At 34.4% G+C, this 20,656-nt stretch overlaps 2 protein-coding genes across 2 annotated transcripts; both read left to right on the forward strand.

Annotated features, from left to right (window-relative positions):
• Positions 1-63: 63 nt before the first annotated feature.
• Positions 64-15,621, forward strand: appl1 (adaptor protein, phosphotyrosine interaction, PH domain and leucine zipper containing 1). Its single transcript, XM_077204208.1, has 22 exons — positions 64-249; positions 793-891; positions 1,719-1,778; positions 1,907-1,978; positions 2,067-2,154; positions 2,446-2,487; positions 2,588-2,646; positions 4,506-4,652; positions 4,754-4,836; positions 5,739-5,897; positions 5,971-6,159; positions 7,751-7,793; positions 8,622-8,678; positions 9,752-9,843; positions 10,747-10,923; positions 11,054-11,106; positions 11,920-12,094; positions 13,679-13,715; positions 13,812-13,958; positions 14,060-14,110; positions 14,247-14,336; positions 14,768-15,621. Exons 1-22 carry the CDS (start codon positions 196-198, stop codon positions 14,915-14,917), a joined length of 2,124 nt encoding a protein of 707 aa, XP_077060323.1. The 5' UTR covers positions 64-195; the 3' UTR covers positions 14,918-15,621.
• Positions 15,622-17,312: 1,691 nt separating this feature from the next.
• Positions 17,313-19,890, forward strand: hesx1 (HESX homeobox 1). Its single transcript, XM_077202855.1, has 5 exons — positions 17,313-17,381; positions 17,592-17,814; positions 18,574-18,746; positions 19,363-19,464; positions 19,683-19,890. Exons 1-5 carry the CDS (start codon positions 17,313-17,315, stop codon positions 19,791-19,793), a joined length of 678 nt encoding a protein of 225 aa, XP_077058970.1. The 3' UTR covers positions 19,794-19,890.
• Positions 19,891-20,656: the final 766 nt, after the last annotated feature.

Raw genomic sequence — 20,656 nt, forward strand, 5'->3', positions numbered from 1 at the left:
AGCGCGGACGTCATCATATTATCAATAGTGCCTCGACCAATCAGCGGGCAGAAGGAGGCGGAACTTCCGCGTTTGTGGGCGGATCCGGGTGTGTGTTGATTTGTCAGGAATAAAGCGAAGATCAACATTATAACATTGTGACTTTTGATTCTGATTAAACGGATAGATCGTTGAGCTCTCGTTAAATCTTCAGTCATGCCTGGAATCGATACATTACCGATTGAGGAAACTCTGGAAGACAGTCCGCAGGTAAATAATCATCATTTAGCTAACAAGCTAACATAAATAAATAAACAAATAAGCATTAATAATGATAAACATCTGCGGCTCGTGCTTCTCATCATGTAAAGCAGAGCAGATCATGAGTCTGTTCATCCAGATGGTTTGATATGACTGATTCATGTCTGATTTTGAGCTGTTTAGCTTTTTGATGGGTGTTGGTTGATTGGATTTGGCATGATGGGTTATTATAAAACCTATTATAAAAAAAATAATATCTTAAATATACAAGAAAACTGCAATGTGAGTCTAAGCATTGCTTTACTTGCATGATCAGTGCTGTAAATCTATATAAGAGGAAACTCATCAACAATAAGAGTGAATGGTCATGTTTACATTTATATTGCAATATTTTGCAGTGAAAACAGTGGCTCATTAGTCTGTAATATCACAACAGAACATCAGAAAAAAAGTCTGAGGTCTCTATGATAAACAATACACGTTATGATAGTAACACCACATTGAAGTCATGTCTAAACATTGTTGTTTCTCATATTCCTGTTGTTTTTGTAGACCCGCTCTCTGCTCGGGGTGTTTGAGGAAGATACAGCATCAATATCCAGTTATTTCAGTCAGCTCTTCAAAGCCATGCAGAGAATCTATGACGCCCAGGTGAGAACTGACTCATGCTTACATGCAAATCAAATATTATATGATATATGCTCAAGAATATATTCACTGTATAATAGTGTTTGATATCTTTAGTCTTAATGAATAAATCCTACACATGTTTAGAACATGTCATATTTCACCCCAAAAACAAAAGAAAATAGGTCATATTTTAGATAAAGAATATTATTTTTTAGGGCCTTTATTAATTCATAATTATCCCTAATATTATGCTAGATTTAATAATGATAGTATTATATTTTATTTCCACTATTGTTAAATTATTATTATTAGCAACAGCAGTAATATTGTTAATATTACTATTAATAGTATAATAATGATAGTATTTTTGTAATTTCAACTATTTTAATTTTTTTATTACAGCAGTAATAGTATTAATATTGTTAATAATAATATAATATTAATATTTACACTAGATAATATAATAATTAATTCTATTATTAGTAATAATAGTAATTAATAATAATTAGTGAATATAGTAATTACTATAATAATAATAATCATGATTATTATTAATAATAATAGTGATTTCTGTAAATTGTTTACACATGATTGTATTAGATTTGTTTTTACTACTAACTTGAAAAAAGCAAATGAACAAAACAAATTAATGCAATGAAAAAAATCTTCGATAAGAAATAAGAAAAACATCTCAATTGTGGAAGTAAGAACCACAATGGAGACAGAATGACAAAAAAACAGCTTAATTGTCATGAAAATTATCTTAATTTTTTCATGCAAAATAAAATAATTTTGAAATGTGAAAATGGTCCATATTTTTTAATGAGATTCGCATGGTTCTCTTTCAGAATGAACTGAGTGCTGCCACACATTTGACGTCTAAATTACTGAAAGACTATGAGAAACAGGTGATTTCTGATCATTTTATGCATCATATCTCGTCTTTCTTCTGTTCTTTGTCCATACATGTACTTGTGTTGGAGTTCATGATATTGTAACCTCATACTGTTGATGCTTAACGTTCTCTGATGTGCAGCGTTTTCCTCTGGGGGGCGATGATGAGGTCATGAGCTCCACTCTCCAGCAGTTTGCCAAAGTCATCGATGAGGTCAGAGTGACATCATCACTCACTCATTAACATCCTGTGCATGTATGATAATTGAGATTTCGCTCATAATTCTGTGGTTTTATTTCAGCTCAGCTCCTGTCACGCCGTTCTCTCCACTCAGCTCGCGGACGCCATGATGTTTCCCATCACACAGTTTAAAGAGAGAGACTTGAGAGGTATGAGACTGCAGTGGATTATGGGGGCAAGCATTCTGGAATACTTGATTCTGATTGGTCTACTACTCTATTGTCAAATCCTTTCTTATAATGACTCTATAAACTATATAATTGACTGCGACCATTTCCAGATACAGTATGTGTTCATTTGTGTCTCTCATTCTACTTGCATAAAAAGTAATTTACCACAAATCAATATTTCATGCCCATTTAGTCATTTAAGTAGCTGTTTAATAAGCTGTACTTTGTCTCTTATATAACACATTAGTTTCCCTCCATCTCGCTCTCTAGAAATTGTCATCCTGAAGGAAGTGTTTCAGATTGCAAGTGCTGGTAAGCACTTTGTTGTTGTTTTTCTACACAATTATGACTGCAACATTTGATAATTAAGCCATTATTTCTGCTTCATTATGTTTAATATATTTCATTTCAGATCACGATGCAGCCATAAACCGATACAGTCGTCTGTCTAAGCGAAAGGAAAACGAGAAGGTATTTGACGGTGTTGTATGACTGACAGCTGGTTAGTTTGCATGCGGCTCCGCAGTCCTGATAAGAGTGCAACGTGTGTGTGTGTGTGTCTTTATTGCTGAATGCTCTGGCTGTCCTCATTTAATAAAACACACACTGAGAGCTGGCCTGACCGCTGATAGATGAACATCTGTTCCTCTGATACCTGCATCCTTGTCCAAGACGAGTAAAGAAGACTAATAACTCACTATTCAGTTTGAAGTGCCCTTATGATGCTATTTTAAAGGCTCCTAATTTTGTTTTGGAGTCTCCTATAATAGGTTTATATGCATCCAAGGTCAAAAAACATTTAAAGGGACATTGTGTAGGAATTTCTCCCATCTAGCAGTGAAATTGTATTTTGCATTCAAACGAATTGTGCTCTCCAGTGCCTCGCTTTTTCAAATGCGTGTTGCATCTACGGTAGCTGTTATGTACCAAAAAGCTATGACAGGATGTCTTCTAATAGCACTTCGTTGAGTTTTCCTTCGGGTGAACAGGTTTGTTATTTCAAACAAACTTCAAATTGACACAACGAACAAACAAATGTTACAAAATGAATAATAACAGTGCAAAAGCGCCTCTCGCTGCTCTGCTCCTCCGTTTCTGCTGCTTTCAGTCATGTGACGCTGGCTCTGAACGAAAACGTTTTGGCCTAGTGCTTTTTGACCCTATCTGCTATTATAGTTTTTCAAGATGGCGGAACGACATGGAAGTGCTTTTTGACCCTATCTGCTATTATAGTTTTTCAAGATGGCGGAACGACATGGAAGCCTCCGTGGACCTACCCGTCACATGTATATAAAGATAATAAATTCTTCGTTTACGAGGATAAGTCAGATAATTGGCAGAGGTATTTGTACACCATTGAGGACATATTTATGAATAAAAATATTGATTTTAGATAATAAAATACCTAAAAAACTACACATAGTCCCTTTAATTTTCTCATAATCACATCATCTAATTTCTCAAAGAGTCTGAAAACTGTTTGTTTGAAGATTCAGTCTCTCCTAAGCTTGCTTTTCCGAGAGCCTGCTCTGCTCTGATTGGTCAGATGGGTCAGTCTGTTGTGATTGGTCGACCTCTTAAAGCGTGTCGGAAACCAAACGCTCATTAGCATATTTGAATTTCAGCTCTGGATCTTCCTCAGCACTTGATACACTGATACGAACAGATGCCGTGTGTTTTACCGTATCAATTCCAGTGTGAGTCTTCATTCTTTGGAAGTGAATTAAAGTGGATTCGCAACGGTGGAAACAGTGTCTTCTCAACATGTCGACAACACAAACCAAACTCTTCCAGTCTCAGCTTCACAGTGTTTGAGAGTCAAAATAGATGTTGTTCGCAGGCAACCAATGAAAACCATAGGATGGCATTATGCGAATTGTGTTACATTGTTACGTAGGTATGTAACAAGAAGTGAGACTGGAATTACTAACGACTCATTTCAGCAGTTCAGAATCGATTCTTTCTTTTAATAACTTTATTTATTTTGAACTTTGATCTCTAAGACATTGCAGACCTTTTACATTCACAATCAGCTATATTACACACTACATGAAAGATACTATTTGAAATTGCACTTTAACACAGATGACGATGAAATTTAAACTTTCTTAATGCATGTTCCCGATCTTATTGTGAGCGATTCATCAGGGCATGTTATGCCAAATACTATTCTTCATCGTCTTGCATCAAACTTGCACCAAATGAGTTTCGCTTTATTTTTCATCCACATGTCCTATAGAGACTTTTCACCATCCAATCAATTCCCAGTTGTTGAAAGCATGTCCTGTCCTACATGTGACTAACTGCTATAGTCCATGCGTTCACTCCAGGTGAAGAATGAAGTGATGGAGGACGTGTACACATCCAGGAAAAAACATCACGAGACCACAATGCACTACTTCGCATCACTCAACATGCTGCAGTACAAGAAGAAGATCGTGCTGTTGGAGCCGTTACTGGGATACATGCAGGCGCAGGTGTTTATGCATCAACTATAGCCATCATAGTTCATTCATAACACCATCTAATAATATAGTCTGTTATAGCTCATTATTAATTGCTTCTTTTTTTTTATCAGATCAGCTTTTTTAAACTGGGATCAGAGAATCTGACGCAGCAATGGGAGGATTTTCTCACCAACATCGGAACCAGCGTGCAGAAGTGTGTTTTGGGTGAAACTTCAACTTAAACTAGTAAAAACAGAAATAAAGATGAAAAAAATTAATTTGATGAAAAATGTAATCTTAAAAAAATTCAAATGTTGCCTTTGAAACAACTTAATAGACTGAAATACTAAAATTACTAAAACTGAAATAGATGAATAATAAATAAATATATGAAGCTGAATAGAATTATGAAAAAAATCTCAAACTAATAAAAATTACTAAAATAAAAATTTTAAATATAAAAGTTAATTCAAAATATTACTATAATAGTATTTAGGTAATACTAATATAACACTGGTTTTCACCATATAATGGACTAATTCATCTGACAATACATTTAAAGAAATGTATCATTTTATGTGAAAAGTGTTGATTAAGGTTTAAAGCGTTACCAAGATTTCTATTTGAATAAATGCTGTTGAACTTTTTCATGGATCATGTGACACTGAAGACTGGAGTAATGATGCTGAAAATTCAGCTTTGATCACAGGAATAAATTACATTTAACAATATATTCACATAGAAAACTGTTATTTTTAAATTGTAATAATATTCGACAATATTGATGTTGTACTGTATTTTTTATCAGCCTTGGAGACCAGAAGAAGCTAGTTTCAAAAACATTAAAAATATTTCCAGCCCCAAACTTTTGGACAGGAGTGTATCTTATATTTTATACAATATGCAAATTATTGTACACTATCATTCCTGTTTCAGTAATGTTTAACTCACCCTTGTGTTCTTTGCATGATAGTAGTAAGTTCTTAAACAAAAAACTACAAGAAATCATGTGTGTCTGTGGTATTTCCAAATGAGAAAAAAGTCCATTAATTACTCTGAAATGAATGGTGATGTACTGTATTTGTGAGTCTGACTTTCTTCTCTTGGTGGTCGTAGTGTTCGGAGAGAAATGGACAGTGATGCTGAAGCGATGGATCAGACGATTCAAGACCTGAAAGAGGCCAGTGACCCGTTCTACATGCCCGACCCGGACCCGAACACCGTCCCTGTGAACCGCAACCTGACCCGCAAGGCCGGATACCTCAACACTCGCAAGTAAGAGAACATCACCATTTCAATGCGCTTCAGTCGCCTGCATTCATGCTGATCTCATGCTTCTACCCGCCAGTAAAACGGGCCTGGTGTCGTCTAGCTGGGACCGGCAGTACTTCTTCACCCAGGGAGGAAACCTCATGGGCCAATCGCGTGGAGACGTAGCCGGAGGTCTGGTTATGGACATTGACAACTGTTCTGTGATGGCTGTGGACTGTGAGGACCGCCGGTTCTGCTTTCAGATCACATCGTTTGACGGAAAGAAGTAAGATTTTCAATGCACAAATCTGTCTTCTACAGGTATTACAATATACTTCCCTAATCCTGCCTCTAAATGCCACTAAAACTAGAGCTGCACGATTCTTGATAAATTGAGAATCACGATTTTTTTTTTTGTTCCAAATAGAGATCACGATTCTGAATAGACAGCTAAACAAAATAACATGTAATTTACTAGAGGTTCTGTCAAAATTGCTGCAGTTTATTTGAAAAAAGTTGAATTAAATCTAATTATTTTTAAGAAACATTGATTTGAATGAATGATTCAATGACTCGCTCAAAGACTTCACTTGTTTCATTACTGGATTATTCAGCGTTTTTGATCGAAACTCTTGAATGAATGATTCAATGACAAAAAAATGTATTTATCAGTCACTTGTCGCCACCTACTGGTGTAACGATGAAATTATACAATCTTTATTTGAGGTGTCAAGTTACTTTCAAAAGATGATTAGCTCTATTTTGATCTCTACCTTAGACAGGAGTGTTTGTTTATATCCGAACTCTAAACTTAATCCCAGTACTTCCATGATAAGTTGAATATTTGAAACAGAAATAATGATACTGTGTGGCTGAAAAGACTGTTTGAGAAGCTGTTTCATCCCTAAACATGACTATTGCTCTCTCTGGATCAGAACGCAGATCTCAATGTTGGCTGTGATCGTACATGTCAAAGGTTTATAAGACAGACGAATTGCTGTCATTTAGGAATAAAATCATGTGGGTGTTGAATGGCGTTTGCGATCTTTTAATGATTAATCGTGCAGCTCTACTAAAAACTAAAGGAAGTGTGCTTGGTTGCAGAGTTAATATAGTTAACTAAAACAAAACCATAAAAAACATTTTTTTGTGGCTTAAAATAAAAAAAACAATAACTGAAATAAGATCAAATATAAAAAATATATATATTTTTAGCTACTTGCCAAGGCATCATTTCTCATTTTCATTTAGTTTAACAATGTACTGAAATAATTAAAACTGAAATAAAAATGAATGAAAATACATAGACATAGACAAACTTATAAAAAAATTACAAAAAACACAAGGAAATTACTTAAACTTTAAATGAAAAACGGAAAATATAAAAATAAAAACGAATAAATATATATTTTTTAACTATAATAGTCTTTCAGTGATACTAAAATGACACACCCTTGTTTGACATGTCAATCTAGGCCAGAATGAGCTGCAACATAGTTCAGACCTTTTGCTATATAGTCAAATGTGTCTAACTTTGACTTATTTTTACAGTAATTTCATCTCTGTGGTTACTAAAAATGCCTTTGACTTAAAATTGAGCCTAATCATAGTCAGTTTTCACAGTATTGCTCTTTGTCAGCCCTTATTTGTTCTTGGGAATCTAAAATTCCCTAAATGTTTTGGTGAGTTTTGCTGGTCTTATGGCATTAGTCTAGTAATGAGAGATGTAAACACTGAAGTGCTAAAGTGCTGCCAGAGAATTCCCAAGAGCTGATCCGGTTTAAACTCGAATGAATATTTATCAGGCCGTATCCTTTTTCAGTGCATGTGCCAAGATATTGGGTAATTCTGAGTCACTGTTTCTGTGTGTATCGCAGGGCGGCCATATTACAGGCGGAGAGCAGGAAAGACTGTGAGGAGGTGAGGAGAAAACCGCCTGTGATCAAATCTCAACCTTCTCTGAAAGACACATACAGATATTAGGGTCAAGTTCACCAAGAACATTTCAACACATATTTAAAGAAATTATAAGTTTGGGGTCAGTACAAATTTTTTGGAGAGAAATACTGTAATACTCTTCAGCAAGGTATTAATAATTATGTGGTATTATATAAATAATTATATGGTATTATAATTATATTATATGGTATTATGGAAGTAATTTTAAATGTCTTTACCATTTCAAATAAATGCTGCTCTTTTGAACTTTCTGTTCATCAAAGAATCCTGAAAAAAAAGTAGCACGATTTCCATAAAAATATGAACTCTTTTCAACATTAATAAATAGTAGAAATATATTACGAAAGAAAAGTTATTTTAAACTGTAATAATGGTTCACAAAATTACTGTTTTTACTGTATTTTTAACCAAATAAATGCAGCCTTGGTGAGTATAATTCTAATGACCTTATAATTCTAATGAGTTTATTTTGAATTCTTTGAGAACAATTATTTCTTTAAAATCAGCATACATAAAGGTAGTAGAAGGAAAATTATCTTTTTGAATATAAATGCTTTAAAAAAATATAAATTTTATATACATTATTTACAGTAATGAGAATTCTGAGGAAAATGTGCATAAATATCACGCATGTAATATCACAATATTAAATAACTTGTGTCTCTAAAAATAGGCTTTATATTAAATATGTTTCATTTGACTTTGGTGTGAAATATGACCCTAAACATGACAGGCTTCATTAGATTCACCAATTAAAATGTAATTCAAATGTTTTTTATTTTATTTTAGTGGATTGCAACGATAAACAACATATCTAAGAGGATATACCTCAGTGAAAACCCAGAGGTGAGTGTTGAGTTCAGATTTAGTCTTACTGTCGAGGTGAAAACCTAAACCTCTGCATATATAACACAACAACTTTAAAGCTACAATATGTCATTTTTTTCGCCGCTAGAGGTCGCTAACCTCTTACAATAACAAAGGCGTAGATTGATGATGCATAAGCGGAATTATGGAACTTGTCGTCATGCTGATGGATCTAATAATGTTTATGGATAAGTGAATTACATTCATGTTTTTGAACATGACTGTGGTATGAAGCAGGGCGCGATTGCTAATGAGAGAAAGATATCACACGCGAGTCCCGCGGATATAAAGGAACAATTTCATTCTACCGAACTAACGTACCCGCAAGTGCTGAATTAATACTCACACAGGTCAGTTTATTTGACGAATGAAAGCTGTGTGGAAACGCAGTGCTGTTTCACTTGGTCTACACTATCACACTAAACTGCATTTGAGTGCGTTGAAAGTTATAATGTTATTCTATGTGTTAGTTTGTCTGTATGAGACTAGCAGTGAGCTAGATCAACATTAGAGTAACATACTGATCATATTCTAACATTTCATCATGTTGAGCTATATAACATTAATTCGTTTTATGTACATTTGCTCACCTGTCTAATAAAGTACATGCAAGAAGTCTGTCAAATTGAAGTTAGTCGCGGACGCTAGCTCTCGGCATCTCGAAAACGCCACGCTGATATTGATCCTTGTTTTAGTTCTCCTTTTGTCCCAAAGTCTGCTTGCCATGGTCCATAATGTTTGAATGAAACAACAACAGCATTAGCGTGCCGCTAGACGTTACGCAGTTGTCCACGACGTCTGTCGCCATGGTTACTATGGCAGTACGAGCGGAAACCAGGGATAACGCGGATATTACGTCATTGACAGGCGACAAGTGAACATGGACGAGCCATTATTTAAAATTGTAATTTCTCTAAAATTAAAAATCTTTGGGAACTTTTGGGATATTGTAAGTACACAACTGATTTTTGGATATTTTATTACAAAAATCTTACATATTGTAGCTTTAATGCATTTTAAAGTCAGTTATTGCTAATGTTTCTCTTTGGCAGGAAATCGCAGCAAGAGTGAATCAGTCTGCGCTGGAGGCTGTGACTCCTTCTCCATCATTTCAACAGAGACACGAGAGTTTCAGACCGAGCACGTGAGGGACAACATCTCGCCGGCACTAAATATTGCATCATCATATTATTATATTGCAATCATTATTAATATTGCATAAATAGTTAATCATCTTGAAGGCTGTGGATACTCCATTACTGGAAACACACTACCAGTCAAACGTTTGGAGTAATTAAGATTTTAAAATCAAAAAAATAGTCAAAATACAGTTATATTGTGAAGTATTATTACAATCTAAAATAGCTGTATTTTATGTGAATATATATAGTAAACTGTATATTATTCCAGTGATCAAAGCTGAATTTTCAGCATCATTACTCCAGTCTTCAGTATCACATGATCCTTCACAAATCATTATAATATGATGATTTGCTGCTCAATTATTATACATGTTTATTGTAGCTCAATTATTAGTAACGGCTCTCCTTATTATTATCAAAGTTGATAACAGTTGTGCTGCTTAATATTTTTGAGGAAACCATAACTTTTCAGGATTCGTTCATGAATAGAAAGTTCCAAACAGCATTTATTTGAAATATAAATATTTCGTAACATTATAAATGTCTTTACTGTCACTTTTGATCAATTTAATGTCTTTCTTGAATAAAAGCATTCATTTATTTATCTATTTTAAATCTTACTGACCCCAAATTTTGAATTGCAGTGATTCAGTGTATCAAACTTCTATATTCAAATAGAAAACAGTTCTTTTAAATGTTAATAATATTCTACATTATTGTTTTTTAAATCAAAATAAATGCAGCCTTGGTGAGCAGAAGAGACTTCTTTCAAACACATAATAAAAACTTTTTTAAATTCAAAACATTGGACCGGTTTTGTAACTCAACACATGAGTTCCCAGATCAGAGAATGTAAATGATTCGATGTTTTCTTTCTCAAAGCATTTGTCTTCTTCCCCCTGAAGGCAAGGTCGACCCAAAACGGCCCGGTCCGGCAGCCAGTGCTCCGTGGGCTCCGAGTCTCCGGCGCTGTCGTCTCTCTCTCTGGATTCGCTCGTGGCTTCGGACACACCGATCCAGTTCGACATCATCTCCCCCGTCAGCGAGGAGCACACGTGTCAGGCCAAGAGCGGCCAGGGCAGGTCTCTGCTTATGTTTATGAACGCCTCAAACTTGATAGATAAAGAGGACAGTTTACTCTTGATTCTTATTAGGGAATTATTAAGCATCTAGACGTAAAGCACTGGTTTGTGTTTTTCCCTTTGCTGAAAGAAGGACCAATCCATTCGGGGAATCTGGAGGGCCACAGAGTGAGGAAAGTGAAGGTACATTTATAAAATAATATGTATACACCCCCATACAAAAGTTTGGGGTCAGGAAGATTTTTTTTTTTTTTAAGAAATTCATGCTTTTATTCATCAAGAATGCATTACATTTATCAAAAGTGACAATAAAGACATTTATAATGTTACAAAAGATTTCTATTTCAAATAAATGCCGCTTCTTGAGCATCAAATCATCATATTAAAATGATTTCTGAAGGATCATGTGACACTGAAGACTGGATTAATGATGCTGAAAATTCAGCTTTGATCACAGGAATAAATTACATTTTAAAACATACTAGAAACATTTTAGAAAATAATTTTTTTTACTGTATTTTACCAACCTCAAAATTGCATATAAATATATATATAGATATATAAATAAACTACAACACGAGTTTTAAAAGAATAGTTTATATAAGTTATAAATTGCTATCTTTTATTTTAATGACAGAATTGTTATTTTTGTGTGTACTATTCCTTTAATAGATTAAATTGCACATGAGATGGCACTCGCAATGCATTTAACATCCATAATTTTGTATATTTTCTATTGAAACAGAATATTTAGGGATATAATGTAGGCTGAGACTTGATTATATCCATCTGTTTCCATTAGATTGTCCAAAGCAGGCTTTGATAGTATTAATTAATATAATTTTTTCCACCCATTTGGCTCTGGTTGCATCATCAGAAAAGCAGAGAAAGATTATAAAATCGTGCACAAGACGAGAGACTTCTATTAAGAAAATGGATTGAATTTGTTTTTTGATGTTGCTGCTAAGTCAGACTGAATCTCTGTTGTTGTTTCAGACTCGATCCTGCACCAGCTTTACATCGTCCGGTTCTTGGGCTGCATGGAGGTGAAGGCCACAGAGAACGCTGACGTCATCTATGAGACCATGAGACAGATCCTGGCAGCCCGAGCCATACACAACATCTTCAGAATGACCGAGTCTCATCTGCTCGTCACATGCGAATGCCTGAAGTGAGTTACGACGGTTGTTATTCTCACAGCTGTGTGTAACTGATCCTGGATCAGGGCTCTCCTGCTCGTCCTAATCCAAGTCATTAAAAAGAGCCTGTGAATATGTCAAGCATTTTAAATTCGTATGGGCAAACACCACTCAAAAAATGTGGACATTTAGTTTTAGTGTGTGTTCATTGTTGGCATATTTGGATCTAAACAAGCCAAAAACAGGACGTGATGTCCTAAAAAGGACAGAATGCTTAAGCATACCTGGTTTTTATTATGATTGGAGCTATGTTGCCGATCACAGATGGTACAAGCGTCAGAATCGCCGTCTTTTTGCAGCAGATCTTTGTGAATTCCTGCTGCTGTTTTGACTCCTTTACACATTTTATAAACTCTTTGTGAGTTCTCAGCCGGCAGAAATGCCATCATATGTACACGCTTACGACAAGTGCATTTAGCCCGGCACACTGCATTGTTTTGGATGTTCGTGAGTGAACCAGGACTAAATTTATATAATTATATATTCAAGAGAACCAAACTACAAGTTTGAAAACACCGTTAAGGTTCTTGCACAGTCCGAAATTTTCGCACGTTAAAAAATAAATACAACCTTACGTTGTGTCAATCACGTTTACACACTGCCTCCGAAACTTTCATCCGTAATAAAAAAATTCGGATCAGGTTCGGATTTCTCTGTTTTTCGCATCTGTAAGAAGCATTTTGAGAGGTGTTTTGACAATTCAGAGCCCCGGAATGACGAATACGAAAAAACGCATATGAAAATTCAGAGTGTGCAAGGCCCTTTAACCCTCTGTTGGGTCGGTTTTGACCAAAAAAGGTATGGTTTTTTCCATTTCTTTTTTTTTTTACTTCATCGGAATGGTGCGAAACTTTGTAAAGGCTGTGGACATGAAAATCATGGACATGATTAGAAAAGGTTAAATGGTTCGGAAAAAAATAGTCACTTGAATTGTTCATGGTCAAAAATAAGCGTGTTGGAAATGAATGGGTCGTGAATTTCATCTAGTGGAAGCGTTTGGTACTGCAGCCAATCTAAACCTTACTGAAAGCTCATTTTTTGAGACATCAACCTCAAATTTAGAACACAACTTGTTTAGATTTATAGATTTGATTTTCTCACAGTTTTAGAGTAAAATGTGTTTTGGAAAAATATATATTTCATAAAAATATTTTGTGCGTTTTTCATAACAATAAATGTAACATTTTATAAAAAAAATTCAAGTTCACTTTTGTAACCGTTTTTCACTTCACCAATAATCTTACAAGAGTCGCCTTTAAAAAGGGACCAAATTTAAGTCGGTGATCCAAAGCATTCAAGATACATGACCATTTAAGTTGGAAATTTAATTTTCAGGTCTAAGTGAATAAATGGATTGTAAATACTGCATACATATAATTTAGTACCATAAAATCCCCTACAAATACAAAATATTAAGTAAAAAAACGTTATCGAACTAAAATCTAATCTAAAACAAAAAATTCTGTCATTTCTGACAGACACGTGAGGGTTAATCATGTCAGGCTCTGTCAGCCATACTTTAGTGTCTTTTATAAAGTTGTGTCTGTTTATTTCAGGCTTATTGACCCACAGACACAAGTCACAAGACTACGGGTACGTCCTTAACCAATCATTTAACAGTTTTGTTCACTGCTCATTTTGGTTGTTTAAAACTGTTCTGAAGTCAGTATGTGTTCTGTGGTTCCTCAGTTCTCTCTCTCCAGTGTTGTGCTGTGTGCGTCACATCAGGAGAACAAGCGCTTGTTTGGTTTCGTGTTGCAGACGGCAGGAGGACGAGTGGATGGGCGGCCCGTTACCGTCTGCTACGTATTTGAGTCAAACAATGATGGAGAGAAGGTACAAAAACCTTAATCTCTCATATATGCATAATCTCTCCCTTTTTCTACTTGTATATATACTTGATTTAAAAAATATCACTTTTTTCTTGAATAAATCAGATCTGTGACAGTGTAGGCCTGGCAAAGCAGATCGCCCTCCACTCTGAGATGGTGAGGAAAATCAACATTAACATTATTATTTGATTTCAAATTACTTTGCGCAGAAATGCATATTGGGTAAAATGAAATTGATAATGCTGATGAATCTTGAGAATATGCATGTTTTTTTGTTTTTTTTTCCCGACAGGACCGAAAAGCCTCACAGAAACAGAGAGAGCTGAATAAAGCCAAGGAGAAACAACAGGAAGAACTTCATAAACAAAAACAGATAGAGAAGGTAACAGGCATTCAAATTTATTTGATCAAAAATAGAGTAAAAATGTGATATTAATTTAAAATAGCTGTTTTCTATTTGAATATGTTTTAAAATGTTATTTATTCCTGTGATCAAAGCTGAATTTTCAGCATCATTACTCCAGTCTTCAGTGTCACATGATCTTCAGAAATCATTCTAATATGATGATTTGATTATCAAAAAACATTAATGATTATGATCAGTTGAAAACAGATGTGCTGCTTATTTTTGTGGAAACAGTGATATTATTTTTTTCTAGATTCTGATGAATAGAAAGTTCAGCATTTGTTTGAAATAGAAATCTTTTGTAGCATTTACTGTCACTTTTGATCAGTTTAATGCATCTTTGCTGAAAAACAGAAGTGTATATTTGAACACATTTCATAAATAAACTGTGGTCTCCAAACCTTCAGGATCTTGAGGAACAAAGTCGTTTGATAGCCGCCTCTAGCCGACCCAGCCAAACAGCTGCTGATGGACAGGTCTTGGTCCTTAGCAACAGCCAATCAGAGGACAGCGATGTAGGAGAGGAGGGGCAGAAAAAGGGCGAATCAGAGGCCTGATAAAAAACGTTCTATTACATCACTTCCTGTTCTTCAAGGGTTCTCCAGAATGGCCTGCAGGATCAATGATTTCATATCAAACTGCAGAATATACAAAAGAAATGTGGACAGTTTGGGGAAAACTCCTCAGAAGTTGTTATTTGTATGAATCCTGTATTTTTTACCATATCCGTTATCGAATTGCATTTGCTTTTAGAGGGTTTTATATATGTATGTGTGTAAATGAATCCACTACCAGGACAAACTTCAACCTAATGAGACGTGAGGTGACATTTGTTGCTTTAATCCGATGAAGTTGCACGTGTGAATAACAGATGTGTAAAAGACATTAATACTGTATGTTGGGCTTCTGTTTTAAGGCTGCATGTGTTTCCGTTCAGGTGACAGAGTTTTATAAAGGTGTCAATGATGTATTATTGTAATTGTCAATCTCAATTCTAAAAATCTTATTTGTCCTAAAATAGGCTTAATTTTCTTCATGCAATATTTTGATAGGTTGACTATATAATGGGTTCAAAATGATTTGATAAGGTTATATTTTGTCTTTGCAATTGATACGCTAATACAGTTCTGATTTTTGTCTGTTAGCTGTTGCAACCATGATTCACAATGTTCTACATCTAAAAAACACACATTTGTGATCATTCAGTTTTTCTATGTGAACACATTTTTTGCTCAAAATCACATGATCAAATGGCTCTAGACTTGGGGTGTACTGTATTCTTTTTGTATAACATATATATATATATATATATATATATATATTGAAGACTGCATTGCATCATAAATGTTTTATTGGTCAAGTATATTGAAATCTGCAGCTCAAGCAAAATAGTTAAAAACGGTGATGGATTTGGAAACTGAAATAGTCATTATTTTTGTGGTGGAAGTTGCACAGAACGCTAATGAAATTAAATATTGTCTCATTCATTGATTTGGTTTATTTGACAATTTGCTTTAATGAAAACAGTCTTTATGGTTCATAAACTGTTGAGACGTCAGAAAAACGCACTTTCTGTTCCATTTTAATCCGTTTACTGAGTGTAAAGTGATTTGCTCCGTTTAATTTGTCAATGATTGTTTCTAACCTTTAAAGAACTGTTTGTCTAAATGTCTTTCTACAAAATAATAGGGTACAATGAAGATTGGTATTAAAATCTGTTTAAATAAGCTAATCCTCTTAGACTCCAGAATCTTTATTTTTTTCATTACTCTGGTTTAGACTTTTTGAATGGATTTTCTTTTTAACTTTAACTTTTAACATTAAACTTAATCCAAATACATTTCAAGTAATTTAGCGAGTTTTAAAGGAACTTTAAACTTTTTTACTTTAACTTTAAACTATTAAACTTCTTCAAATAAGTGTTGAACACAACTTAAAAAAAAACATTAAACTTAATCCAAATATATTTAGAGAGTTTCAAAGGAACTTTAAAGATTGAAATAAAATGTTCAAATCATTCTTAAATGCCACAAAATGTAACAAATCTACAATTTAAAAAATATTATACAAATACATTTTTTTTAATTTATTTAGCAGGGCTACTGAAGAAATGTCTTCTCTTTTTTTACTGTTAAATGCAAATTCACATATTACTGAAACGGGAACACATAAGGTTTCATTAGATAACATGAAATTGAGTTAGTTTATTAGTTTTCATTATAATGTTAATCTCAAAAGTTACTAATGCATTTTTAAGATCAAATGCATCTGTTAACATTAGTTAATGCACTGCAAACTAACATAAGTTAGTTAGATAATAAATGCTGTAAAAAATATATATTGTGCATTGCTAGTTCATGTACTACCGTTAACCTTTATTGTAAAGTGTTACCGAATAAATATCACCTAATGTGTTATCATCTAACCCTAAGCATCTGAAAACAACCTCAATATGAGTTTCTAAACTAAAAGTTGTGCAAGGAACTGCACGTCTGGATTATCTCTGCAAAATAAAGAGTTAATTGCTTGTATTGTCAGTTAGGTGATCTTATTTTCATTTCTAATTGGTCTTCATTTGGTTTGCATTTAAACAAGTCTAATTGGTCATTTCTTTGCAAAACAATGGAGCCGCGGGGGCCGCGCTTGTGTCCCTGGAGCTCTCCGAGAGGCCAAGACAAATAAACAAGCCAGTCATTTATTAAAAGCAGCCAAGCAACCAAAAGAGATCAATTCAGCATTGAATGGGACAATTATGACATGCTGCTTCCAGCAAATTGCCATTCAGCTATTGTGCTTTTGTGCTCCGGCGCATCTTTCTCCATGCATGTCAAGAGAGAATGGGAATATTCAGCAGGATTAGTTTAAACAGCATTAGGCTTTATTATTATTTTAAACTCGTGTGGTAGAAAATAAGGTAAATAAGATTAGGCACTAGTTGACTGCTTTCTCATAATGCTGGAGATGGAGCAGAAGGAAATGAGAAAAGATAAATCCTGGGAACGGGGCCTAATTTTCTACCTGGTGAGTAAAAAGAATGGCACATCAGCCGTGTTTTGTCCCGCTCAGTAGCAGCTTTAAGGGATTCAGTGTCTCCAGAAGATAACAGGTTGTGCTTCAGGTTGAACACTGCATTACCTGCAGTCGTCCAGGGGTCCCGCGGTGAGGGCCGGCGATTCACATGTAAAACACTCCGTCTCAGGCTTTAATTGGTGACGTTTTGGGGACTATAAGAGAGGGGGTGTAAAGGTGAACCTCAAGCTTTGGGATCAGAGCAGTGGAGGTCCAGTCGGAGAAGAAGAGGACTCAGATCTCCAGATGGCGTCTCTCACCGTCAGTGCTCATCAGCAGAACATCCAGATGAACAGATCGTCTGCGTTCACCATCGACAGCATCCTGGGACTGAACCGACCGGACCAGAGAACGGCACTGTCCGCGCCATACCGACCCTGGACAGGTCAGATAACACACCTTATATGCACAAATATGGTTTTGGCATTTGTTTTGAATATATTTTAAAAATGTGTGTGCAAAAATACATCAGGAAAATTTACATTGCATTTACATTTATAGTGCTGTCAAATAGATTAATCGTGATTAATCACATCTAACAAAAAAAAATTGTGTTTATATAACATATGTGTTCGACATGATATGATATGTGTGTATATATATATATATATATATATATATATATATATATATATATACATACATGTATTATATAAATACAAACTTCTATGTTAGATGCGATTAATCGACAGCACTAATTTTATCCAAAGTGACAAATGATAAATACACATCAAGCTGCTTTAAAATATAGCTACAATTAATATTTATTTTCAAACATAACTGTGGATAAATTTAAGTTGACCTATTGTCCTGGTGACTATTTTTTGTATATTTTATAATAAAAAAAAAACATTTTCCATTGTTGTAAAAATAAATCTAATTTTTTGGAGTAAAACTGTAAGATACAATTTTATTACCAATATTGGGAATAATTCATGTTAATGTTACTTAAAAAAAGAAACATATTAATTAACAATAATCAAGGCGCGTTCCAGAGGTTTTATTACAAAGATATTGACCGATGACTCTGTTTACTGAACCGGTTCTCCGTCCGAATGAACCAATTCACTTAAACGAATCGCACTATCCCCGCGATAGAGCCCACGAACTGTTTAAATGACATCATGTCTTTTATTTACTTCAGACGTGAAACCGGGATTCCAGAATCTTCTCGTGCTCACTGACCGCGACGCTTCAGTGGATGTGAGAGTGAATGAAGATGGTAAATCCAACAGTAAATCACCAGCAGACACGTACAGGAGAACACTGAACTGGTACATCGGGCGCAGGCCGCGGACGGCGTTCTCGAGCGTTCAGGTAAACGCTGCTGACGTGCGCATGCGCTTTAGCCTCTGCCTACACGTGTGTTTTTAAATGTGTGCCCTGCTAAACAAAATAGAACATTTTAGCCCATTAAGTTATGAAAACATTATTTTTGAATGTCCTCTGAACGTTCAAAACATTTACATGTTTTAAAAACCCCTTTCTTGGTGAAGGAAACGTTCCATTTTATCATTTTGCAAACGGGTTTGAATCTATTTTTTACAGTCTATGGTTTGAATGTTATCCGAACATTCTGAAACGTGTTCAGAACGTTCCATGGTGTATAATGTTTTTGTGCTAACGTTATTCATATAGATCAGATGACTTTGAACGAACATTCTATTAACGTCACTGGGAGAACTTTTGTTCATAACTTTGAAAGAACCTTTTTAGAACGTTCAATGTTCTGAGAACGTTTTCTGTGGTGCTTTTCCTGTCTAAACTTATTCAATTGGTTCCAATTGTCATTTTGTCAAATGCACAAAAAATACAGTTATTTCTAACATTGAAATCACAAAATTAGTTAAAAATATTTTCAGGCTAGGGATATAAATTATAAAGGCTTAATACACTAAATAAATATATGAATGATGTTTTTTTCTTTGTCCAGATCAAGATATTGGAGAGTGTGTTTCAAGTTAACTCATACCCGGGCATCGATATACGGGAAGAACTTGCTAAGAAACTTCACCTAGATGAGGACAGAATTCAGGTAAAGACTGATCTGATAATCAGTGGATCATTTGCTTTGATATTTATAGATATTGTAAATAACCAAGATTATTCATTTAGTGTAATATTCTTTGTTTTATGATATTTGGATTAGTTCTAGGACTACAGATGTAGGACTAAAATGTTCAATTAAGTGTGTCAGAGATCTTTAAGAAGTTTGCAGTGATGTCTGACTGATGTTTTATGTCTGTCTCTTAGATTTGGTTCCAGAACAGAAGAGCAAAGCTGAAGCGCTCACACAGAGAGTCTCAGTTTCTCATGGTGAAAAACGTTCTTAATGATTTACAAACCAGCAGGGAAGAACACTGATGGTCGCACAACCACATTTGCTCATATTATTTCTGTTGTGATATTGTAATTTTATTATATATGTCTTTACCACACTTATGTAATTAAAAATGATCTCTCGCTATGATTTAAATGCTAAAGATTCTTATTGTTATTTCTTATTGTGTGTTTACTGAAAATATAAAATAATAAAGTCATTATAAAAACAATTTTAATCCAACACTTTCATTCAAACCTAAAGTCCAATTAAAACTTAAACTCTTTCTCTAGTTCCAAGCGGAGTTAAGTGAACATTATCTCCTGCCAACTCTTAAGCAAACACACATCCTGCCAAACTAATTAGTGCTTTATAACTATAGGGCTCAGTAAACCTATTAAGTATTGATTGGGTCACAAAGGGGGGTTTCACTGAGGGGGGCTTTATATTTGCATTTGAGTCACTTTCAGCATTTACAGCACTTGCACAGTTTTGCATGTTTGAAAGGAAGTTTTTTTTTAAACTATAATATAATTTAATTTAATACAATAATGGCTAATATAATATATTTGTATGTTAATTTGCATGCATGTGTTGTGAACATTTGAAAACACTTGGTGGCGCTGTTGTATTTGATTTTGCTCGGAAATAGTACTTTTTTTAAAATTTGTTACAAAATAGTCTATTTTCTTTCATTTGTTATAAATAGTTTTTTAAAACAAAAAAACAAACTAATTTATTCTATACTATCTTTGTCATTATATAATGTATAATATTACAGTAACCTACATAAAGTAATGTTAAAAAATTTCTCCCAGGAAGAGACAAAAATGTATAATTTGTCCAGAATATTAAAGCATATGTTCAAATTGGCAATGCCACATATGTTAACAGTTATATACATATA

The sequence above is a fragment of the Siphateles boraxobius genome, unplaced genomic scaffold (genome assembly GCF_051911475.1).
Source record: "Siphateles boraxobius isolate OS27281-9 unplaced genomic scaffold, OSU_SipBor_1 5, whole genome shotgun sequence".
Lineage (NCBI taxonomy): Eukaryota > Metazoa > Chordata > Actinopteri > Cypriniformes > Leuciscidae > Siphateles > Siphateles boraxobius.